This window comes from Pan paniscus, chromosome 7 (genome assembly GCF_029289425.2).
Source record: "Pan paniscus chromosome 7, NHGRI_mPanPan1-v2.0_pri, whole genome shotgun sequence".
NCBI lineage: Eukaryota > Metazoa > Chordata > Mammalia > Primates > Hominidae > Pan > Pan paniscus.
This window is the reverse complement of record NC_073256.2, coordinates 69,588,177-69,613,407: the sequence shown is the minus strand read 5'-3', so window position 1 is coordinate 69,613,407 and position 25,231 is coordinate 69,588,177. Positions and strand designations below refer to the sequence as shown.

Genomic DNA, 25,231 nt, shown 5'->3' with positions numbered 1-25,231 from the left:
GGGAGGCTGAGGCAGGCGGATCACCTGAGGTCAGGAGCTTGAGAACAGCCTGGCCAACATGGTGAAACCCCCATCTCTACTAAAAATACAAAAAATTAGGCAGGCGTGTTGGCGCATGCCTGTAATCCTAGCTACTTAGGAGGCTGAGGCAGGAGAATTGCTTGAACCCAGGAAGTGGAGGTTGCAGTGAGCTGAGATCATGCCATTGCACTCCAGCCTGGGTGACAAGAATGAAACTCCGTCCCCCCCCCACCCCCCAAAAAAACCAGAAAGCTAGAGTAACTTTCCACTAGTTGGAATTGAACTTCATAAAATATAAACATTTTATAAACCCTACAATTCAGGTAATTTGATTTAATTATGACTAATCTATAGGAATATACAATACAAATTTGTCAGTCATCCACAATTAAGAACAACTATTTATGAAGAAAAATTTTACTATGTTCAGAATAAGATTTTATTCATATTCTTGAAAGGTAGCGTTGTTCCCAATAAATATTTCTCCTACTATTTCTGTATATTTTACGGGATGTTTTCAATTCAAAAAGAAATAACATCCAGTTATTTGACTTTTTTTTTTCTTGCTTGAAACTGCTCTGTTTTGGTTTTTACAGATTTAATAAACATTGACAAGGCAGGATCAGTGGACTTCACCGAAACCCCCACCTCCCTGGTTCAAATGATTCTCCTGCCTCAGCCTCCCGAGTAGCTGGGATTACAGGTGCCAGCCACCATGCCTGGCTAATTTTCTTGTATTTTTAGTAGAGACAGGGTTTCACCATGTTGGCCAGGCTGGTCTCGAACTCCTGACCTCAGGTGATCCACCCATCTTGGCCTCCCAAAGTGCTGGGATTATAGGCGTGAGCCACTGTGCCTGGCCCTCTTTTTTCTTTATTGCCTGAGTAAGTTCTTGTTTTTTCTGTTCTCTTTGCCAGGCTTTCTCCTCAAGGGTTTTTTCCACAGCTTTTGTTTTCTTGAAATTGGGATCTGAGGGATGCACATTGAACAAGTGGGAAGTGTACATTGCTTGAAACCATGCATTGCTAACATTTACCTCAAAGTCATCCTCTAATAATTTCTTTTTTTTTTATGAGCTGCTTTTTCTTCTTTTTGCTCAGGTTCTGGTGCTCCACAATCTTGTTGTAATTGAAGTGTTTCTTACTTTCCTCCTCCTCATCCAGTGAGGAAAGCCATTTCAGCCTTTCATCTTTCTATTTTGGTTTCTTCTTCTGGAGATGTGCCATCTTTTGCAGATTTTGTTCACTTTTTTCTTTATACCTATTTTTTTAAACTTCTTTAGCAAAGTACTGGTCATTCATACCGACATCAGAGGGAAGTTAATTTTCACTGGCCTCTTTAGCAAGAGTCTTCTTTTTCTTTTTGTCTTGTTTTCTTTCTTCTTTAAAAATTGTTCCCAAGGGGTCAGTTTATCCTTTCCTTTCAATTTGTTCTTGACCATCTCTTTGCACTTTATTTAAGACCTGGAACCCACTTCGTTTCCATTTCCATATCATTTTCTTTGTCTTTCTTTTCTTTTTCTTGAATAACCTGCAAAAGTTGCCTATATTTAGTGATTTGTTCTTCATCGTCCTTCTGACTTTTCTTTGTTTTCCCATCTTCTTCTACATTGACTTCATCATCACCTTGTAGCTCCTCTTCTATCTCCTCTTCATTTTTGCTAGAGGAAGCTAAGTAGTCTTGAAAATCCATGTCCAAAAGCTCTTCCTTTTAAGCTTCCTGTTGAGTGTTGTAATTCTTTCATGTTCAGTCTCATCCCAAGTGATTTCCACCATCGATGTTCCCATTGCAGCAGATATGATATATATTTAGTTTATATGCTGTTAAATACACCTCTGAGGCTACGTCCTTGGGCTCATCATCAAAAGTAGTATCATCTGGTATAAACCTTAGATCTATGAAAGAACAACTACTTTCAAATTCCAGGCCACCACAATCCTCATAAATTTTACTGGCTGTTTCAGGAGAATCACAGTCTACTACTGCATAATAGTACTTCAGTCATTTGAATTGATAACCTCTTAGTTTTTCTCTAGAGGTCCAGTCCTTTTTTGGGGCATCTTCAGGAACACTTAATAGCTCTACTGGTCCTCAAACTTGCTACTTCCTTCACCCTCTCCTTTCCAAACTCTGAAGAATATATTTTTACAGGAAATATAACACCTCCTTTAGGTTTAAATCAGTTGAACAGAGTCAGCAAATCTTTTGCCTTTAATCTATCCCAGTCCATGTTGCAAACTGCTAATTAATGTGTAATGTCATCAGCACGAGGAGCAGGTTTATCTGATTCTCTCCATGCATGCCCAAAACTTGATTCTTCTGGAAACAAATCTGCCATATCATCTTCATTTTCAGAACTAGTTTCTATATTTCCTTTACCCCTTGCAAGATTAGGGCTGCTGTCACTTGCATCATCATCCTCACCATTCTCTTCATCTTCCTCTTCATTTTCATCATCACTTCCATTGTCATCATCACCTGAAGCTCTACCAATACTTGTAATTTCATTTTTAGATTCCTCATCACTTCCTGTTTTACTAACACTTTCTAAATCTTCCTTTAGAGCATCTTTGTCAAACATCTTACTGTCTGTTGAGTTTTCATAACCATCACTGCCACTTGCCGTTATGGATGGAACCACTGGTTGCATTTCTCTTCTTGTCTTAGAACACTTGATCTTGGGAGATTTCACAGCAGAGGTGCCCGAGTCTAATGTCCTTCATCTTTCTTTGAGAGAAGAGTTGATAGTATGTTGAATAATGTTTTTTTTCTCTTTTGTACTTTTTTGTGTAAATTTTTTGCTCTCCTTCTTTGGACTTATGTTGGGAGCTATCTTAGATTTACATGGTTTTCATTTTTTTAATTCTCTCAGAATTATCTATATCAGTTTTATTTTCAGAATCCTTTTGATTAGCTTTCTTGGTTTCTTTTTCTCAACTAGATTTTTTTGAATATTTCTTTTTTAGTCTGGAGTTTTTTCTTCTGTATTTTCTTTTGATTCATTGCTTTGCTATCTTTATCAGAAAGATCAGAATCAGAATCTGAAAGGTCATAAAAACATTTCAAGTCCTCTGCAGTGCTATGGTTAATGTGGTGCCCTCTTATCCACAGCATAGTTCAACTTGAACTTTTTTTTTTTGAGACGGAATCTTGCTCTGTTGCTGGGCTGGAGTGCAGTGGCGTGACCTCGGCTCACTGCAGCCTCCGCCTCAGGGGTTCAAGTTATTCTTCTGCCTCAGCCTCCCCAGTAGCTGGGATTACAGGTGCCCACCACCACACCCAGCTAATTTTTGTAGTTTTAGTAAAGACGAGGTTTCACCGTGTTGGCCAGGCTGATCTCGAACTCCTGACCTCAAGTGATCCACCTGCCTCAGCCTCCCGAAGTGCTGGGATTACAGGCGTGAGCTACCATGCCCGGCCAATTTTGACTTTTTGATTCTTTTCTGGCATTTCCCAAAATCTCAGGTCCTTTGCAATGTGCCTAAACTGTTGGTCACTGATTATTTCTTGTTTGTTGCCATTTTTAACTTTTGATCTTGCTGAACATTAAATGCTTGAAGAAACCAAACACATCTGGAGTTCTCTCCGTTTTCTTTTAAAAAACCCAAAAACCTTTGTAAGCATCTTACTGGCTGTGTAATATTTCATCAGATGGATATACTCTTACTTTATGTCATTACTTCCCTGTTGGATATTTGTTTTTAGTGTTGTGCTGTTATAAAATTATACTCTTTAAACATCCTTTGTATTTTTGTGTTTTTAATTGCCATCTTAGAAATAGATTAGATATCAAGTTTCTAGGTTACAGACAATGCTGCCTAACTTTTAGAAAGGTTGTTGGAGTTATATTTGTCAGACTGAGATATTCTCAATTTTTACATCTTCTTAATTTGTAAGAGAATATTGACATATGTTTAAATTTATTCATTTCTGTGCTTCTTACTGATGAAATTGTTTTTGAGATCCTTATTTGAAATAACTTACTCATGAATTTTTAAAATATTTATTAGCTATTTATAAAAAATATAAGGTGTGACTTTAGAGGATTTTCCCACTTATCTGGGATATATTAAACAGGAAAGACAAAGAAGGACTTAGGAAAATGAAGTTTGGAAGTGTGTGCTCTGTTGACATTATTTAGCTTATTTGAACTTGTTTCAGACTTCTATTCATTTTATTGTGGTACCATTATATTTATTAAATATTATATATCTTTATGTATAACATTATTTGGGTTGGGTTTTTTTATAGTACTGCAAAAAGTACATTTAATTTAATTTTGCTGCAGGTACAAACCCGTAGTGCTGATGAACCAATGACAACATTTGTTGTCTGTAATGAATGTGGAAATCGATGGAAGGTATGGACTCTCTTGGATTCATATTATATACTCACTTAAAATAGAAAGATTTCTTCTGGTCTTTTCATAGGTCTGCCTAGATATCTAAATATATACAGATATGCTCACACTATACAGTACTCTTGTACTCCCTGACTACTTGTAATGGAATATACTATCTTGTTACCCTACTAGAAATAAAGAGTATTAACTTGACTTTACCACCTTTATTTGTTTTGGTGCAGGAAATGGGGAGTGAATCTTAACTGTTCAATTATTATATCACTGTCCTATTTATACTATATTCATTAAGTTGTTTTGACTCTTGTACTTCCAGAAAATCTATACGTGTGTATTACTTGTTTTAATAGATTTTGATTTTGGAAAATTTTTTTTCCCTTGTTGAAATCAGACCCAATGATTTTAGTGTTTATTTTAGAAATTACAGATGAGCACTGCTGTCATTTGGTAGGCTTTTCACTAAGCCTTCATATTGCCTGTGTGCTCTTGAAATTAGTCCCCACACAGGCAAGTTTATATTATTTAAATGATTCATTCTTGAGGGATTTTGTGAAACAAAAGCATAAAATTTAAATTTGGGAGCAGAAATACACATCAGTACTAAAAACATTTTAATCATTATTATAGATGAGGATGTTAAGGGTGTGAGTTTGGGAGGCTTACGTGGTAGGAGTTTAGTCTTTGGAATCATACAAACTGATTTTGAACTCCTTTGCCACTTCCCATTACTGAACTATATTGTTCTTATGTATTAAATGTAAATAGTACCTACATTTCGGATTGTGATGAAGAGTAGAGATAATATATTTAGTGTGCCTGATAATTGTTGGTGTTCTAAAAATGCTGGCTATTTTTATTAGTTTTTCTGAAGTTTGTACAAGATTCTTTTTTTTTTTTCATTTATACTTACATAGACTTTTCAGTTTAATGCTCATTTTGAATTATTCACTTAGCTTAAAGCACTTTCTGAAAATCAGAAATGAACTAGAAGCCATTTGGGCCAGAGTCCCAAACCATATCGAGGATATCCATTTGGCTTCTTCAACTCCACTTTAAGGGGTTGGGGCCAGTACCTATTTTGTTTTATTTATTCATTAATTTTTTTGAGATAGAGCCTCACTGTGTTGCCCAGGCTGGAGTGCAGTGGTGCTATCTCAGCTCACTGCAACCTTCGCCTCCCAGGTTCAAGCGATTCTCCTGCCTCAGCCTCCCAAGTAGCTGGGATTACAGGAATGTGCCACCATGCGCAGCTAATTTTTGTATTTTTAGTAGAGATGGCATTTCACCATGTTGGCCAGGCTGCTCTTGAACTCCTGACCTCAGGTTATCTGCCTGCCTTGGCCTCCCAAAGTGCTGGGATTACAGGCGTGAGCCACCGTGGCCGGCCCAGTACCCTTATTACATACAAAGATTTAGTTCTGAGCTGGAAAGATTACTGCTACTGAAAGTGTCTTCATGGTTTGAAACAGTATTTCCTACCCATCTCAGGTTGCAGAAGTTGTCATTGGTCTAGGAGAGGGACATTCACCTTCTTTTTCAATCGTGTTGAGAAAATTTGGCCTGTTCTCTTGGATTTGTTTTGCATGATGGATCTTTTTTGTTGTTGTTGTTTTTTGAGATGAAGTCTTGTTCTGTGGCCCCAGGTTCAAGAGATTCCCCTGTCTCAGCCTTCCGAGTACCTGGGACCACCATGCCTGGCTAATTTTTTGTATTTTAGTAGAGACGGGGTTTCACCACGTTGGCCAGGATGGTCTTGATCTCCTGACCTCATGATCTGCCCATCTCGGCCTCCCAAAGTGCTGAGATTACAGGTGTGAGCCACCGTGCCCAGCTGATGGATCATTTTTATTATGGTGATGAGGTGTGCAGTGCAGTTTGCTTTGAATACATGTACTTTGTGACACAAGTTTTGACATAGTACTTAACTGAATTTAAGAAAGTTCAATTTAGGATAGAAAGCTGATGCCTAGAGTGGCATATTTTAGAAGTTCAATTTTGGAATTGTTATTATTTTTTTTTTTTTTTACCTTAAAAACATTATAAAGAGGTATTTAATAAAAATGCTGGAATTGTTTTATACAAGTTCTTTAGTTATATGTTCCTAGTAGTTCTAAGTTGGGAAAGTCAGGCACTTAAGACAGGTGATTATTATGTGTGAAAAATACAGCATCTTTTTCAAAAATGCATCTTTTTTAAAAGCAATATCAGGTGTATGCTGTATTAAATGGGGAATGTACCTTATTGGTATTTAAAGGTCTTACAAAATATTTTTTCTTTTTTGACAGTTCTGTTGAGTTGGAAGAATTGGCAAAATATCTGGACCATTAAGAAAACGGATTTTGTAACTAGCTTTAAACTAGGCCAAGCAACTAGTTTTCCTGCAAATCAAATTTTTAAAGCAACTTGGGTTAGACTTTGTTTTTGACCTAACATCCCTTCCTTAAATGCCTTCTGTAGTTTCAGATCAGTAGGGAGACCATATAATAATTTTATGGTACCTGTTTCAAAACATATTTTTTCTGTTTTTATAAGTAAGTTGATATTAATTAAACTCTTGGCAATATTTCTTCTTTCTTAAAGGAAAATATACCTTAACTTTTTTTCTTTTACACTGTGAAACATACACAGTAGAAATTCTGTTACTCTCTGTTATTAATACATAAATGAAAATACATTTTTTTTCCATACTGGCATGTAGCTATAAATATTAAAGGAGGAGAAAAGGTAATATAATTTTAGATTTACCAAATATGGTGTGTATTCAAAAAATACTTGACCAGTTTATCTAAAATGTACATAATTTTGAGGTAGCTTATGAATTTGATTTTAATTATTATGTTCACAAGCTTGGAATATTAGATATTATTTTGCATCTGTAACTAACCGTGATCATCATTTCTTGTAATTTCTTGTACATGTATATTACTTGTTCTTAATAAATTTTTGGAAACAAGACTTTATTGAGATGAGTTTGGTTTTCCTGTTAATTTACCTGTTTGACTTTATAATGTGTTTTAGTTTTGCAGAAGAACACTGTTGTAGTTTAGAAGGCTTTTCATAAATCCCCTCATAGGCAAAGATGAAAACTTCCCACTATTTTTTTCCCCTCTTAGGAAGACATACTGGAAAGAAAATGTTTAGCATCTTAGTGTAGTATAGCTATTGTAAACAGTTCATGACTAGATTTTGATTCGGAAATCTATACTGACCAAGGATTAATCTTAAGGATTGTATAATTCATTAAAGCTGTGGTCTTTCCATGTGGAGACTGATAGAAAATAATTTTGTCCCAAGTCTTATTTGCTGACTTTTTCTGTCAATGAGTGAGATTGTTGAACAAACTGAATATATGGGCTATAGCAAGTAGCTTTACAGTACAGATCTTACAATTAAGTTTTGCTTTTGTTAAAGTGTGTACCATTTTTTCTGTTTGGAGTAAGACAAAAATTGTTTTGACATAGGTTCCCTAGGGTACACTTGCTCTAGCATACTTTAAAGGCCACTGTTGCAAAGTCTACATTTTATGCTGAATCTGCATTCTGTCAGGCACCCGTAGAAAGACCTCAGTACATGCTTTGCACTCTCCTTTGCTCCCTTTTTCCAATTTCTTATTGCATATCATTTTGTTGTAATACAGAAAGCAGCATTTTTAAATGTCCATGTTAAGAATTGGCCCACTGGTACCAACTCACCTCTATTTTGTCAGTTCATAGTTGAAGATTTTGTTTTATTTCAAAAACAAAGTACATTTTTGAAATAATGTTTCAGAATAAAATAATCTCACTTTTAAATTAAGTGATCCATTTTAAAATTTGTAATTCAATAAAGTTTTTTTTGTTGTTAAACATATATCACATTTTGTCATTTTATTTAGACAATGAAGCTTGCTTTACCTTTTGTTTAACCACACACCTGCTGTCCCCTCAACTACTAAGGTATTTCTAAAGTACAGTTTTAATTAAGTGAAGCCTGGTCTTCAGTAAAAACTAGTATTCAGCAGCACTACAGAGCATGTTTTCTTTCTTATCTTTTCCTGGACCTCTGGTGATGGATGGAATGGCAGGTTCTGAGTAAATATGTGAGTGCATCCCATGTGTACACTTAATTTAATGTGAGAGACCAAATAGTGAGTCTTGCTATTGGAAAATACTAGACTTTATTTATTTATTTATTTATTTTTTTGAGATGGAGTCTTGCTCTGTCACCCAGGCTGGAGTGCAATGGTGCAATCTCAGCTCACTGCAACCTATGCCTGCGAGGTTCAAGCGATTTTCCTGCCTCAGCCTCCCAAGTAGCTAGGATTACAGGCGCCCGCCACCATGCCCAGCTAATTTTTGTATTTTTTAGTAGAAACAGGGTTTCACCATGTTGGTCAGGCTGGTCTCGAACTCCTGACCTCAGCTGATCCACCCACCTCGGCCTCCCAAAGTGCTGGGATTATAGGCATGAGCCACCATGCCTGGCCCAATACTAGACATTTGTAAAGTAATCAGAAGTAAATATTAAGGGTAATATTTTATGATATTTACTTTGAGGGCAAAGTAACTGTGTTAAATGAACATGCAAAGGAATTAGACAAATATACTGGCAGATAATGAAGAACCATCCTGGGGAAAGCAGAAAATGACAGTCTTGGTTTTCTAGCTTACCTGGATGATGACGAGCATTGGTTTATAAATTTTGCTAAGCTGTGGCAAAAATTCAGAAATATTTATATTCACCCAATCACTTAAACCTATATATAATCTTACAAATGGCAAATACTTTAAGTATTAAGAAGACAGCAAAAGAAATAACAGGCTGTGCTTTGAATTATTATAGCTACATAGTCGTTGTCCTTGTGGGTCAAATTGTAATTTGTGGATTTGAATTGACTTTATTTCTTTTTTCTTTATTTCTTTTTTTTCTTTTTTTGGAGACAGGGTCTCACTCATTCACCCTGACTGGAGTGCAGTGGCACAATCTGCTCACTGCAACCTCCACCTCCTGGGCTCAAGTGATCCTCCCACCTCAGTTTCCCGAGTAGCTGGGATTATAGGTGCACGCCAGCACACCCAGCTATTTTTGTGCTTTTATTAGAGATGGGCCATGTTGCCCAGGCTGGTCTTGAACTCCTGGGCTAATGCAATTTGCCTGCGTCGGCCTCCCAAAGTGCTGGGATTACAGACTTGAGCCACTGTGCCCAGCCATTTCTCAAAATAAAAACTACAGTTAGAGTTGTGATTTAGAGAGTTTCACTCAACAGTTGTTCCCAGGCTGGGCTTGGTGGCTCACACCTGTAATCCCAGCACTTTGGGAGGCTGAGGCAGGAGGATTGCTTCAGCCCAGGAGTTCGAGACCAACCTGGGGAACAAAGCAAGACCCTGTTTCTACAAAAAATAAAAAAAACTAGCTGGGCATGGTGGTGCATACCTGTGGTCTCAGCTATTCAGGGGGCTGAGGCAGGAGGATCCTTTGAGCTCAGAAGATTGAGGCTGCAGTGAGCTGTGTTTGCACCACTGTACAACACCCTGGGCAACAGAATGAGACCCTATCTTAAGAAAACAAAAACAAAAACAAAAAAACAAACCAGACCAGTGAGGTGGCTCATGCCTGTAATCCCAGCACTTTGGGAGGCCAAGGCAAGAGGATTGCTTGAGCTCAGGAGTTTGAAACCAGCCTGGGCAACATAGCGAGACCCTGTCTCTATATAAAATTTTTAAAAAACAAAAAATTGTTTTCTATCTCCCCTTTATTTAGTTGTATTTAGTTGTAGAAAATTAATGATTCAAAAGGAATTGTATATCCCACTGGGAAACCCGATGGGGATAATCACTGAATTACTAGTGAAAGCCACATATGAGGCCAGGCACGGTGCCTCATGCCTGTAATCCCAACACTTTGGGAGGCCGAGGTAGGTGGATCACCTGAGGTCAGGAGTTTGAGACCAGCCTGACCAACATAGTGAAACCCTGTCTCTACTAAACATACAAAATTAGCTGGGCATGGTGGCACATGCCTGTAATCCCAGCTACTTGGGAGGCTGAGGCAGGAGAATTGCTTGAACCTGGGAGGTGGAGGTTGCAGTGAGCCAAGATCGTGCCACTGCACTCCAGCCTGGGCAACAAGAGCAAAACTCTGTCTCAATAAAAAGAAAAAAAAAAAAGCCACATATGAAAAACAAAGGACCAATGTTAAGGATACTACTTCACAGGAAATAGGACAGAGTTACTGACAAATTCCTAGGAAGTAATGGAAGAATTATGTTGAACAATGTTTAAGTAAGTTGAAGTCAATAAAAAGTAATAGTGAAATAGAGTGGAAAAAACAGCTTATAATCATGGCTATATTCAATAATCAACAGCTATAACTTAGTAGAGGTGGAGTTAAGTTCTTGTGGGAAATGTGTTCACTGCTGTCTCTAGCATCCAGAAGAATGCCTGTCACATAGGTGCTCATGAAATAGTTTTTCTTGGATATGTCTTTATCAATGTGTTACATGATGTTCTTGGCTGTTCAAGAGCTAAGATATAAAGAAAGAAAGAATGTTCCATGGGTCGAGGACTTGCAGAGGTAGAGTGGATAACTAATGGTTGGTCATGTTTTAGACTCCAACTTTAAAATAAGGAATGTAAGGAGTTAGAGTGTTGGGAGATCCCTTTTGGTGCTTTATTTCTGCAAAGTGATGCAACAGTTTCAGTGTACTCTTGTACTTGTTTATCCAGCTGGAGGATGGAAATTGAAAGCACAGGGAGCTGTCTCAGGTGACTTACCTTGTTCTGATTCCTCTCCCTGGATGCTATATAAAGATAGCTAATTTTTATTTTTCCCCTTAATGGCCATGATTTCAAAGAGACACATTTCATATGTGATATCCCATACAGTCTGGTTAAATTGGTCCAAGTGTTTTTATAATTGGGTGACTGAACTACTTTGAAGTAAACGTTATTTGTGTGATAATGCCAATGTGAAAGTATAGCAGGTATTAAAAAAGCAAAAACTGAGAGCACTGGAGTTTGGACTGTGATAGGTATAGTTTCTGTCTCAGCATTAGTGAACTCATGAATGAACTCAGCATTAGTTCCCAAATGCTTTCCTAATTTATTTAGGGGCAGCTTCGCCCCTTCTCCTCTCTACATGACTCCGGCAGGTCTCATTCACAGTGTCCCCCCTACCCCATGCCCGTCCTTGAGATTCCCATATGAACAGTGACAGCTAAGCCAGCTTGAGCTGCGTTTGGGGCTCCCTGCAGCTTTTTGCCTACTACATGCAGAGATCCTTTGTGTATGATGAAGCTGAGGGGAGTTGAGATGGAGAGAGTCCTGATAATATCAGACGTCTGGACCCAGCCATGTGGAAGCTGGAACTACTGTAGACTTCCTGCTTATGAGGGGAAAACATTTTCCTTTGTGCTTAAGCTAATTTGAAACAGGTTGCTCTCACAAGCAAGTGAAAAAAAAATCTTAAATTATTTTGGGTGAATATTTGAGTTAAATAAAAGAGCTGATACTAAACATCAAAAGCTGTGAGAATACTGCTAAGATTTCCAGTTAACCTGCAGAAGCAAAAGAGATCTAGGGGAGCATTAAGGTTATGGGTTAATATCAGGCTGACTTATCTTAATGTTTTGCTGATCTGTCCATCTTTTTCAATTTTTTTATTGAGTAAGAACAGGTAACATGAGATCTACCCACTTAACAAATTTTTATATTTATAAGCACAATGTTGTACAGCAGATCTCTAGCACTTACCTTATATAACTGAAACTTTATACCCATTGAACAGCAGCTCCCTACTTCCCCTCTCGCCAGCCCCTGGCAACCACCATTCTATGCTTCTATGAGTTTAACTATTTTATGCAGTATTTGTCTTTCTTTCACTTATCATAATGTCCTCACGATTTGTCCATTATCCTGATTCATCAATTCTGTCACATATGGCAGGAGTTCCTTACTTTTTTTTTTTTTTTTTTTTTTTTGAGACGGAGTTTCGCTCTTATTGCCCAGGCTGGAGGGCAATGGCACGATCTCAGCTTACCACAACCTCTGCCTCCCGGGTTCAAGCAATGCTCCCGCCTCAGCCTCCCAGGTAGCTGAGATTACAGGCGCACACCACCACACCCAGCTAATTTTTGTATTTTTAGTAGAGACGGGGTTTCACCATGTTGGTTAGGCTGGTCTCGAACTCCTGACCTCGTGATCTGCCCGCCTCGGCCTCCCAAAGTGCTGGGATTACAGGCATGAGCCATCATGCCCGGCAGGAGTTCTTTACTTTTATGGCTAATATTTCATTGTATAAACACACATATATATACATATCACTTTTTTTTTGAGATGGGAGTCTCAATTTATAATGACTCAGATGATAAATATTGTGCAGAATATTCCTGCAACATTAAAAAATGGCCCCCAAACACAGGATGTAGGTATGACTTAAGAGGTCAGGTTTCTTGGAGGAGGCAAATCTTATAGAAATGATAGGAGTTCGCTGGGTAAAGAGTGGAACTTTAGAGGGAGCAGGTAAGGGAGAGCAGAAACCAAGTTTTCAGGAACAGTCATGAAGGTCTGAGTGGCATATGCACCTTTTCTACACATCTGTGTTCTAGAGACTAAAACAGAAACAAAGCTGGCTAGGGAGGCAGTAGCCTGACTGCAGAGGGCCTTGCTTATTATGCTGGGCCAAGAACTCAGTATTTGACTCCAGGCAATCAGGAACTACTGAAAGATGTTAAGGAGTGGAGGGATGGTGACAAGCAGAAATTTATGTGAGGATGACCACCTTGTAGGCATTTGAAAGATGGATTTGAATGGGCTGAGACTGGGAGCAGGAGACCAGGAAGCTCTTTTGGCAATGATGCAGATAAGAGATGATGGGGTCGGAAGAAAGAAAGAGACAGGTAAGAAATATTTAGGAGGTAAAATTGGCAAGGCTGGGTGATTATGTGTGGGAAGAGAAAAGGAGGAAAGAGTCACAGTTAACACCAGATAAGAGCTTAGGCGATTGACTAGGTCACTGGGCTGCAGGCAGGGCCAGGCTTGGGGTATGGAGGCAGTGGGGTCATGAGTCACAACCAAGCGGTGGTGTGTTCCACCCTCCGTGGGATACACCGGTGGAGATGGCCAGCTGGGAGCTGATTCTCAAGTTCAGGAGAAAAGTCTTGATCCCAATTTGGTAGCCATCAGTAGATTGGTAGGTATTTTAAACAAGGGGATATGAGGACCAAGGGAGAACATACAGATTGGCAAGAAAAGGAAACCCAAGTCCATGCCTTAGGGGCCACCACATTTAATGGCCAGGTAATAACAGCAGCGACTAACGTGTAGTAAGTGCTTACTGTATTGTACATGGACTCGCTTTAATTCTCAGCAACACCAGGGATTAGCACCATTATTATCCTCAATTTCACTGATGAGGAAGCAGGCCCAGAAAGGCTGAGTTCCCACTGCCACATGGCCAGTAGAGGAGTCCGAGAGTCTGATTCCAGAACCCAAGCCCTTAGCTGCTGTGCTCTTCTGCCTGGGAAGGAAATGAAGAAGAGAGAGAATATGGAGAACTAGGAGAGCACCTCAGAAGCTGAGGGAAGTGCTGTTTCAAGGAAGGAGCCATCCATGATATCAGGAGCTGAGCAGCCCACTGAGAAGGCTGGGAAAACTGCGCTGTAGACTTGGCAGGGAGAGGCCTCCTTGGAGAAGTTGAGGGCACTGGAGCAGCTCAAGGTGAGAATGGGGAGATGAGGAAATGGAGACAGCAAGTGTGGGCTATTGTGAAAGGTCTGATGAGAAAGGGGGCGACAGGAGGCAGCTGTTACAGTGGAACGCGCGTTTGTTTTTAACCGGGAAATCGAGCATGCTTACGGTGCGGGAAAAAGCCAAGGTGAACTCAGTGATACAGGAGGGTGGGGAGAAACTGCTGGAACAAAGCTCTAAGTAAGAGTCTTTCATTTACCACTGTTCACCACCGCCCCTCGAGACACTCCCATGCATTTGCTGCCATATTTCCATATTCCCCGACTCTTCTTACTTTTATTGACAAGGTGAATCCTAAATCTCCTTTGAGGCTCTCAGTTCTGTCTATCCTTGCAATGATTTATCCTCAGCTATCTTTTCATGCATAATTCTCCAGGCAATCTTATTCCCCTATGTGCTGAAAAACCCCAAAATCAGTACGCCAGCCTAGACTCACCCACCCAGATCCCTCCATCCAACTGATTCCAACATGTCCTTTCATGTGTGTCTTCCCTCGTTCTCAGCATGTCGATTCCTTTGGGGTCACTCAGTTATGAATACCATCTCATCCAGTGCCCTCTCTGCCTCCAACACATCCATTCTTCTTGTTCTCTGGATTTTGACTTTGGTGCCATCTCCACCAGAATCTTTCCATAACCCTTCGTGACTCCCACAGCGCTGTTCTTCCCCTGCTGTGGTTCTTACTATATCAGAGTTGCCACTGACATGTCTGTCTGCCTTTACTGAATGTAAACTACTAGAGGGCAGGGTTTATGTCTTATTTGCAATCACATCCTTTTTTTTTTAGTAAGAAATGAGATTGGAAAACTTGGAAGCACATGTAAGGGATTGACACCTCAAAAAGGAGGAGAGCACATTGTTCTCTGGGACTGGACTGAGGGAGATGAGAATAGACACTGATCTATATATATTTATAGGTTGCATGGGAAGTTGAGGGGACTTAGGGACACAATTTGCATAGTAGAGTAGGAGGTAAAATGGTTTCCTGAGAATGAAGGAGAGGGGCTTGGGTTTGGGGCTTGAGTTGAGTCATGAAGATACAGGCAGGCTATGGAGGGGCCAGGGAGGGAGAAGGACCCAGAGGAGAACCATTCCCCTCGAGGGCAGGAGCACGGTGCCGCCTCCTGCAAAGTAGCGTCTTTCCCACTACTCAGAGCGTCCCAGATTTTGAGTGTGTTTCCTGTTCTATGTAGAGATGGATTTCTTCAGGATGGTCTAGGTCTACCAACTGGTAGTTTTACCTATGAGAAGTTATTCTTTTTACCTATGATAAAAATAGTGGGATCTAAGGACAGAATCCTCGTCTGGGAGCTAAAAGATAGGCTGCACGTATCCCTACTTTCTTAATCTTCTATTTCCCAAATACGTACATATGGAAAAATAAAGATTGAGATAAAATTCTTGTGCTTTATTTCTTTAAAGAATGAAAATGCCCATATTTCTTTCAGTAATAAAAATGGAAATATGCTTATTTGACAGTTTTGTTGTGAACATGACCAAGTTATGAATTTAAAAATTCATTCTTCAGGTTGGCAAATTCTGATAATAACAGTAACTCTTTTCAACAAAAGAATTTTCTAAGCACTGCTTCTGTTACCAGACACTTGAGACTGATCGACTTCAGAGCACAGTGCTTTCCATTAACCATGTAGACATCCACACGCACACATATGTCTCCATACATACATACATACATACTGTAAGATCAAGTAGAATGCTATTTTTACATGTAGTGGTCACATCTTTTATGAACTGTGAATTTGGGTCCTGTAATGGCACTGGTAAGTGACGTATTCAAACCGAGCTTGATGGACAGAAGATGTCGTTGAGAAACACCTGAATGTCTTTTCTTTGAGGGGAGAGTAATCAGTTACCAAACTCATGCAAAATAAAAGTGGTTCCCTTTGCTCTGGTGGATGTACCTGCTCCGGGCAGCAGGGAGCCTTCTGTGTAGCCTTGGCCACTGACAACATGCTACTGTTATTGTAAATGCAAATACGCTATCTTTCTACAACAGCCATATCCCTTTTTTTTTTTTTTTTCAAAAGTATCACTAAAGGTGGCTGCAGTTTACATGGTGAATATATAGCAGTCTGTTGAAGGAATCATCTGTTATTAGAATAGCCTGAGTATTACTCCAGCAGAAGATGCTACAACCTCTAAATTCTCTGTGCTAGATGTAGCCCATGAATTCTTTTATTATTTTATTAATAATAAATATATTTTAAAAATCCTATGCTTCAATAGATTTCTCCGATAAGGACTGAAGCAAGTCCTTATAGACAGCAGAGTTCATGAATCGAGGATATGAGTCTCTGTGCATCAGGGTGTAAATCTGAAGTTGAGCATCATCGAATATGTGTTGGGATGGCTCCACCATGTTTCTGTTGATCACTTCTCTCACCCGGGAGTCTAAGCTCACCTGTCGACAGAAACGAGTAGGAACTGTATTAGAGACTTTAGTTGTATCTCTATCCCAAACTCCTAGAGCTTGTGGAGATTTTTGTTGTTGTTGTTTTTGTTTTTTGTTTTTGGTTTTTTTGTTGTTTGTTTTGTTTTGAGACAGAGTTACTCTGTCACCCAGGCTGGAGTGCAGTGGCGCGATCTCAGCTCAGTGCAACCTCCGCCTCCTGGGTTCAAGCAATTCTCCTACCTCAGCCTCCCGAATAGCTGGGATTACAGGCACCCACCACCACACCCAGCTAACTTTTTTAGTAGAGACGGGGTTTCTCCGTGTTGGTTGGTTTCGAACTCCTGACCTCAGGTTATCCGCCCGCCTCGGCCTCTCTAGCTGCTGGGATTACAGGCATGAGCCACTGTGCCCGGCCTTGTTGTTTTTTAAATATCCCAAACCAAACAAGATCATCCAAAAAATCCAAACTGCCAAAAGAGAAACCAAAAGCATAATCAACGCAGTTCTCAAATGTCAGTGGCATCAGCAGGCTCCAGAGGGCTTGTGAGAGCGGTTCCTGGGCCCCACCCCAGACTCAGTAGGTGTAGGGGCCCCTGATGCTTGTTATTTCCCACAAGTTCTAAGTGATGCTGGCGGGGCTCACACTGCTGCTTTGAAGAAAACAGGCAGCACAGACTGCCCCTTGCTCATTTCCTTGTAACGTGGGGGCTGACGCCTGGAGGCCCAGGCTTCCCCTGCTGGCCCACAGTGGCAGGGCTCTGGGGATGAGTGCTGGCCTGCCCGGAGGGTTGGGCACAGGGGTGAAGTGGAAGTTGACTCAAAACCCTGGAAGGTTCCAGTCACAGGGCCTGAGGGCAGACAATGCCTGTGTTTAAATTCCAGCCCTGGCTGGGTACGGTGGCTCACGCCTGTAATCCCAGCGCTGTGGAGTTCGCAACCAGCCTGGCCAACATGGCGAAACCCCATCTCTACTAAAAATAAAAAATACTAGCTGGGCATGGTGGCAGGTGCCTGTAATCCCAGCTACTCGGGAGGCCGAGGCAGGAGAATCGCTTGAACCTGGGAAGCAGAGGTTGCAGTGAGCCGAGACCATGCCGCTGCACTCCAGCCTGGGCAACAGAGCGAGACTCCATCTCAAAAACAAAACAAAACAAAACAAAATCCATCCCTGTCACTGATAGCTGTGGGGCCTCAGGCAAGGTAAACTCTGTGTCCTAGTGAGCTCCTCCCCTGAAGTGGGGATGATGATGATGGTAATGTCTTATGTTTTTGGTGATTTAATGACAATTAAAGTGGTTGGATTTCACTAAGCCCATAGGAGATGTTGATTGCTCTGATGTTTGGCTCTTCCTAGACGAGGTGATCTGCCTGCTTCGGCCTCCCATAGTGCTGGGATTACAGGCGTGAGTCACCGTGCCCGGCCTGTTTTTGGTTGTATAATACTTTAAAAGACTGATGAAAAACCTTGCCTTAAAAAAAATCATGACAAAATAAAAATATGTGGAAGCCATAAATTAAAGGACAAAAATTATCTTGCTCCTTAATAATTCAAAATGAAAATAACTTTTTGGACTCAGTATTCAAACATGTCAACTGAATATTACCAATTTAACAACGCAAACTTAAGAAAGCAAAACGTAACGACGCGAAATTAAGTAAGCCAACGACCCCACCACCTGGTCTGCCTACACCAGACATATGGGAGTCATTTAAGACGGTGGGGTTTGCCTCAAATCCGACTCTTCCTCTCTAGCGTCTTCAGCTGGCCTAGCTAGGCCCTCACCACGTCCCTTTGGACGCCTGAATTAGTTTTCTAACGTCTTCTGCCCCTGGTCTTCTCCAAGTTCACTCTGCAGCCCTACTGGTCTTTCAAAAATCAAAATTTGATGATATAAACAGGCTAAAATCCAAGGGCTTCCCAAGATAAAAATCCAGACACTTCGCCATGATGCCCAAACCTCTCCATGCTCTCCGACTACCCCTTCTCTAAGTCTCCTCCTGCTGCCTGCCCCCAGCCCTAATAGTTTGGTAAGCACCCTCCGCTTCCGGCATAATCTATGTATACTTGCAGTGATCACACAACTTCATGCTCTTCCCCTGGGCTCGCCTGGTCCTGTCTCCTGGGATGTCCCCATCCTGCTGTGTTTGTGGAAATTTCCTTTTCACTATCCTTGGTCCATCTGTAGCTTTTTTGAGTATTTTTCTCATTCTCGCCCACCCCTTTGTGGATGGCTCACCCCCGAGCCCCAGTGAGTGCTGAGTGTGTGGCCAGGGGTCCTGGTCTGTCCGCCCACATCTCCAGGAGCTCCATGACAGGAGAGGCCCTGCTTCTTCAACCTGACATTCCTGTCGGCACATAGTAGGAAATAACTAATAGTTTTATAATTAGAGCTACAAGGCACCCAATTTGAGAACAATCTGACCTCCTAAATTTTATTTTATTATTATTATTTTTTTGAAATGGAGTTTTGCTCTTGTTGCCCAGGCTGGAGTGCAATGACGCAATCTCTACTCACTGCAACGTCCACCTCCTGGGTTGAAGTGATTCTCCTGCCTCAGCCTCCTGAGTAGCTGGGATTACAGGTGAATGCTACCACACCTGGCTAATTTTTTGTATTTTTAGTAGAGATGGGGTTTCACCATGTTGGCCAGGCTGGTCTCGAACTCCTGACCTCAGGTGATCCACTTGCCTCGGCCTCCCAAAATGCTGGGATTACAGAAGTTGGCCACTGTGCCAGGGCTGGCCTCCTACATTTTAGATTTGAAGAAACTGAAACACTGACAGGTGGAAACTTGCCCAATCTCATTCATCTAATAATTTCTTGAATATGAAAAGGCCAGCCTGGGGAAAACCTTTTCAGCATCAGTATCACATCTGTGATGCTGCTGCTCTATAACATCAAGATACCTAAATACAAGATTTTTCTCAGAATAACAAGATAATTTTATTTAAAGGAACGTCTTAGGGTATAATATTTGTAAACAGTGTTCAGTGTCAAATGGAGACTCCAGGGGATACTTTTTCCAGAAAAATGCACAAAATTTTTCACAGATTTCAGAGGACACTTGGAGCCCTCTGCAGGTCCACAGTTAAAGTGATCTGAAAACCGTGAATGTGGGTGCAGCTGTTTGGTCATGTTCAGCTTGACCCAGAACATCGACTGCAAAATGTAGAAAACAGCTGCACCCGCATTCACGGTATTCAGATCCCTTTGACTGTGGACCTGCAGAGTGGCTCCAAATGTCCTCTGAAATTGGTGAAAAATTTTGTGCATTTTTCTGGAAAAAGTTAAAAGTAATGGCGAGGCTGGGCACAGTGGCTCACGCCTGTAATCCCAGCACTTTGGGAGGCTAAGGCAGGTGGATCACGAGGTCAAGAGATCAAGACCATCCTGGCCAACATGGTGAAACCCTGTCTCTACTAAAAATACAAAAATTAGCCGGGCGTGGTGGTGCGCACCTATAATCCCAGCTACTCTGGAGGCTGAGGCAGGAGAATCGCTTGAACCCGGGAAGCAGAAGTTGCAGTGAGCCGAGATTGCACCATTGCACTCCAGCCTGGGCGACAGAGTGAGACTCCATCTCAAAAAAAAAAAAAAAAAGCGATTACTGCGATTACTTTTGTTTAGTTTTTTGAGATGGAGTTTCGCTGTTGTCACCCAGGCTGGAGTGCAATGGCACAATCTCGGCTCACTGCAACCTCTGCCTCCTAGGTTCAAGCGATTCTCCTGCCTCAGCCTCCCAAGTAGCTGGGATTACAGGCGCCCATGACCACACCAGGCTAATTTTTGTATTTTTAGTAGAGACGGGGTTTCACCATGTTGGTAAGGCTGGTCTCCAACTCCTCACCTCAGGTGATCCGCCCGCCTCAGCCTCCCAAAGTGCTGGGATTACAGACGTGAGCCACTGTGCCCGGCCTATGGCAATTACTTTTGCACCAAGTTAATTTTACCAACAGCCTTGGGAAAAGGCATTTCGTGGTCACATACCTCCTTAGGAGAAAGTATAGAAATGTAGTCTTCATAGATTATCCTTGCTTTCTCTTCAATAATGTTTTTATTAGCTTCCTTTTTCAGTTCCTCACAGGCCATCCAGAAGAGCATATTTTCTTCACTGAATTCTGTTCGGAGGAATTCACGGAATGCATTCCTTCCTGCTGGAGTGACCATTAATTTGTCAAATGACTGAGCCCAGGCGTTGACTTCTTCCAGAGTAGGAGCAGGGCTTCGTGGAGACCAAAAGAGAGGGGGCAAAAGGGAACTGTTAGTGGTAGTTAATTGGAATTTCATCATTAGGAACATATCTTTTCCTCCTCCAAGAATGAAACATATATGCATTTAGGCCCTTTTAGGAAGGGAAAGAACTGTTCTCATTTCCTCAAACCTTTGAGAAAAACACATGAATATGATACTTTCAAATTTTTTGCTGGATTGCATACCAAAAGGCTTGCAAACCAAGTTGCTAGAATAAATGCTAAGAACATGCTTGTTTACAAATGGGCACATCTTGAAATATTTTAAAAACTGTAAATGTAAAGAAAAATCCTGCAACCATCTGACCCAAAACTTCCTAATCATCTGTGATGAGTTCTGTACTACGACAGAACTAAGTCAGATTTGACAACATTAAACCTCTGGAACAATAGAGCAAGTGTCTGTTTAATATATTTTTAAATTATATAATATTTGAGGAAGAGAATATATGTAGTATAAATGCAAGTTATAAATGCCACCGCTGTACTGTCCAAAGGTGACAACAAAATGAACACTTTTTTTTTTTGAGACAGAGTCTCACTTTGTTGCTGAGGCTAGAGTGCAGTGGTGTGATCACAGCTTACTGAAGCCTCGACTTACTAGGCTCATATGATTCTCTCTCCTTGGCCTCCCAAGTAGCAGACCCTGCAGGCACGTGCCACCACGCCCAGCTAACTTTTTGTATTCTTTGTAGAGTCAGGTCTTACTATGTTGCCTAGGCTGCTCTCAAACTCTTGGGCTCAAGCGATCCGCCCACCTTGGCCTCCCAGAGTGCTGGGATTACAAGTGTGAGCCACTGCATCTGGCTCACTTTATAAAAAACTTATAAACATTTAAAAAATATAATTAGGGGGTGCAAGTGCACTTTTGTTACATGGATATATTGCACAGTGGTGAAGCCTGTGTTTTTAGTGTAGCCATCAATGGGATAGTGTACATTGTACTCATTAGGTAATTTGTCATCCCTTACCTATCTCCCACCCTCCCATCCACCTTTCCGAGTCTCTAGTGTAAATGAACACTTATGAATGCGCCATTTTCCTTAAGAACCAGAACAGCACTGATAATGTTGCATTTATTTTCGTGCTACTTCTACTTGCTACTGTCTCTTGGCTTTGTCCTCTAGGGAACTGCTATACTTGATTTTGGGCTTACCCCTTTGAGTTAATTCTTACTTCTGTCATAATTATATTGAGATCAGAAAACATAGCTTAATAATGATCCTTAATATCTCTTTTATCTTGTTTCCATAGTTTCAAATGTATGTATGTAATCCTGAAAAATGCAGTCTTTAGTTTTTATTTCTTTATTTTATTTTCTTGAGACAGAGTCTCTCTTTGTTGCCCAGGCTGGAGTACAATGGCATGATCTCGGCTCACTGCAACCTCCGCCTTCCGGGTTCAAGTGATTCTCCTGCCTCAGCCTCCCAAGTAGTTGGGATTACAGGTGCTTACCACCACACCCGGGTAATTTTTTGTATTTTTAGTAGAGATGGGATTTCACCATGTTGGCCAGGCTGTCTGGGACTCCTGACCTCAGGTGATCTACCCACCTTGGCCTCCCAAAGTGCTGGGATTATAGGTGTGAGCCACTGTGCCCAGCCAGTATTTTTTTTTAAGTTTATCAAAATGGTTGACTATATGTTGTCTTCTGCAACTTGCTTTTTCCACCCAACATTAAGTTTCTTTTTTCTTTTTTGAGACAGAGTATTGCTCTGTTGCCCAGGCTGGAGTGCAGTGGTGTGATCTTGGCTCACCACAACCTCTGCAATACTCTGTCTCAAAAAAAAAAAAAAAAAAAAAATTAGCTGGGCATGGTGGCATGTGCCTGTAATCCCAGCTACTCGGGAGGCTGAGCCAGGAGAATCACTTGAACCTGGGAGGCAGATGTTGCAGTGAGCCGAGATTGCACCACTGCACTCCAGCCTGGGTGACAGAGTAAGACTCTGTCTCAAAAAAATAATAATGATGTAAAATAAAATAAAATAAAATAAATGTCAAACATATGAGGATTTTTAGTTCACTTTTTAATTTCTGTTTTTTTAGTCTTACTCTGTTGCCCAGGCTGGAGTGCAGTGGCGCGATCTCGGCTCACCGTAACCTCTGCCTCCCGGGTTCAAGCCATTCTCCTGCCTCAGCCTCCTGACTAGCTGGGATTACAGGGGCGTGCCACCACCCCCAGCTGATTTTTGTATTTTTAGTAGAGACGGAGTTTCACCATGTTGGCCAGGCTGGCCTCAAACTCCCTACCTCAGGTGATCTGCCTGCCTCGGCCTCCCAAAGTGCTGGGATCACAGGCGTGTGCCACAGTGCTCGGCTTTATTTTTTAATTTCTAACTTCTATTTGAATTGTATTGGTGTCAGTACAGTTTGATTAATTATGTTCCTTGAAATTTATTGAGATACTTTATAAGGTAATGCTTGGTCAGTTATCATAACTGTTTCATGTTTGCTTGAGAAGGATATATATTTTCAAATGTTTAAATCCAAGTTTTTGTAAATGACCAATAAATATAGCTTATTAATTAATTTCTCCCTGTTTCTTTTTTTCTGATACAGGGTATCACTGTGTTGCCCAGGCTGGAGTGTAGTGGTGTGATCATGGCTCACTGCAGCCTCAACCTCCTGGACTCAATTGACTCTCCCACCTCAGCCTCTAGAGCAGCTGGGACTGCAGGCACACACCATCACAGCCAGCTAATTTTTTTTGTATTTTTTTGTAGAGATGAGATTTTGTCATGTTGCTCAGGCTGGTCTCAAACTCCTGGACTCAAGCTTTCCCCCATCCTTGGTCTCCCAAAGTGCTGGGACTACAGGCAGGAGCCACTGTGCCTGGCCCAAATTTCTATAATTTGTCTAAAATTTCTATCTGTTAGAAATATCAGTAACTAAGAAAGGAATGTGGCAATCTCCCTCTATCGTTAGCAGATTTGTAAATGTCTTGCTCTAGCAATTTTTGCTTTTGATGTTTGAGATTATTTTATTAGGTACATACAAGTTGTTACACTTTCCTAGTAAGCTAAATCCTTTAACGTTCTAGTAGTGACTTGCTCTGTCTCTAAAGTGCTTTAAAATTTTTTAAAGTCTATTTTGTTTACTGCTAGTATGGGGAAGAAGTATAGATTAGTGGATAAAAACAGACTCTGGCCTGTAATCCCAGCACTTTGGGAGGCTGAGGTGGACAGATCACTTGAGCTCAGGAGTTTGAGACCAACCTGGGCAACATGGTGAAACCCCGTCTCTACTAAAAATAGAAAAATTAGCCGAGTGTGGTGGCCCATGCCTGTAATCCCGGGTACTCGGGAGGCTGAGGCAGGAGAATCACTTGAACACAGGAGGCAGAGGTTGCAGTGAGCCAAGATCGTGCCAGTGCATGCCAGCCTGGGTGACAGAATGAGACCCTGTCTAAAAAAAAAAAAAACATTAATGTCAATTCTTATCATTCTATCCTCCATTTATTTTAACTTATTTTTATATAGGTTGAACATCCAAAATTCAAAAATCTAAAATCCGTATTGCTCCAAAATCTGAAACTTTTTGAGCATTGACATGACACTCAAAGGAAATGCTCACTGGAATAATTTGAAGTTTTGGATTTGGGATGTTCAACTGGTAAGTATAATGCAAATATTCCGAAATCTGAAAAAATCTGAAATCTGAAACATTTCTAGTTCCAAGCATTTTGGATAAGGGAAACTCAAACTGTATTTCAATCTCCTTGTTACGTGGGTCTTTTTGGATACCTTCAGGTTCACTAATTATTTATTTAGTTGTATCTAATCTTCTATTTCAATCATCAATTTTTTAAAAATTTGAACAATAATATTTGATTTTTAAAACTTCTATTTTATTTCTTTTCAAATCTTCCAGGTCATTTCTTAAAGAAATGTGTTAACACGCTGGGCGCAGTGGCTCACGCTTGTAATCCTAGCACTTTGGGAGAACGAGGTGGGCGAATCACCTGAGGTCAGGAGTTCAAGACCAGCCTGGCCAATATGGCGAAACCCCATCTCTACTAAAAATACAAAAATTAGCTGGGCATGGTGGTGGGCGCCTGTAATCCCAGTTACTTGGGAGGCTGAGGCATGAGAATCACTTGAACCCAGGAGACAGAGGTTGCAGTGAGTCAAGATTGCACCACTGTACTCCAGCATGGGGGACAGAGCTAGACTCCATCTCAAAAAAAAAAAAAAAGAGATGTGTTAACAGTGTTTACTCTCTTAGAGGTTAGATCACTTTCTTTACTTATATACCATTAAATTTTTGGCAAGCATCTATAGCTTTTTCTTTCTCCCTCTCCCTTTATTGATTGATTGATTGCTTGAGACGGAGTCTTGCTCTGACTCCTAGGCTGGGGTGCAGTGGTGCAATCTTGGCTCACTGCAACCTCTGCCTCCAGCGTTCAAGCAATTCTCCCTGCCTCAGCCTTCCAAACAGCTGGGATTACAGGCGTGTGCCAC

General features: G+C 40.9%; 2 protein-coding genes and 1 pseudogene across 18 annotated transcripts in view; 1 reads left to right on the top strand and 2 right to left on the bottom strand.

Annotated features, from left to right (window-relative positions):
• Positions 1 to 8,230, top strand: part of TCEA1 (transcription elongation factor A1) — a 56,202-nt gene extending 47,972 nt beyond the window's left edge. For 3 of the 5 annotated variants that reach the window (XM_063606757.1, XM_063606758.1, XM_063606759.1), the window contains one exon: positions 4,310 to 8,230. In XM_063606757.1, the coding sequence (XP_063462827.1) occupies positions 4,310 to 4,420 (111 nt within the window). In that variant the 3' untranslated portion in view covers positions 4,421 to 8,230. The remainder of the gene's footprint in view (positions 1 to 4,309) is intronic. The other 2 variants (XM_003823245.5, XM_034966096.4) reach the window with 1 other exon arrangement.
• Positions 531 to 4,300, bottom strand: LOC103786905 (ESF1 homolog; annotated as a pseudogene).
• A 7,263-nt stretch (positions 8,231 to 15,493) lies between the features above and the next one.
• The window catches only part of RGS20 (regulator of G protein signaling 20), an 81,568-nt gene continuing 71,830 nt past the window's right edge, over positions 15,494 to 25,231 (bottom strand). For all 13 annotated transcript variants that reach the window (XM_034966088.3, XM_003823247.5, XM_034966091.3 and 10 more), the window contains 2 exons: positions 20,509 to 20,743; positions 15,494 to 16,528 (listed from right to left, as the gene is read on the bottom strand). In XM_034966088.3, coding sequence (XP_034821979.1) covers positions 16,340 to 16,528; positions 20,509 to 20,743 — 424 coding nt within the window. In that variant the 3' untranslated portion in view covers positions 15,494 to 16,339. The remainder of the gene's footprint in view (positions 16,529 to 20,508; positions 20,744 to 25,231) is intronic.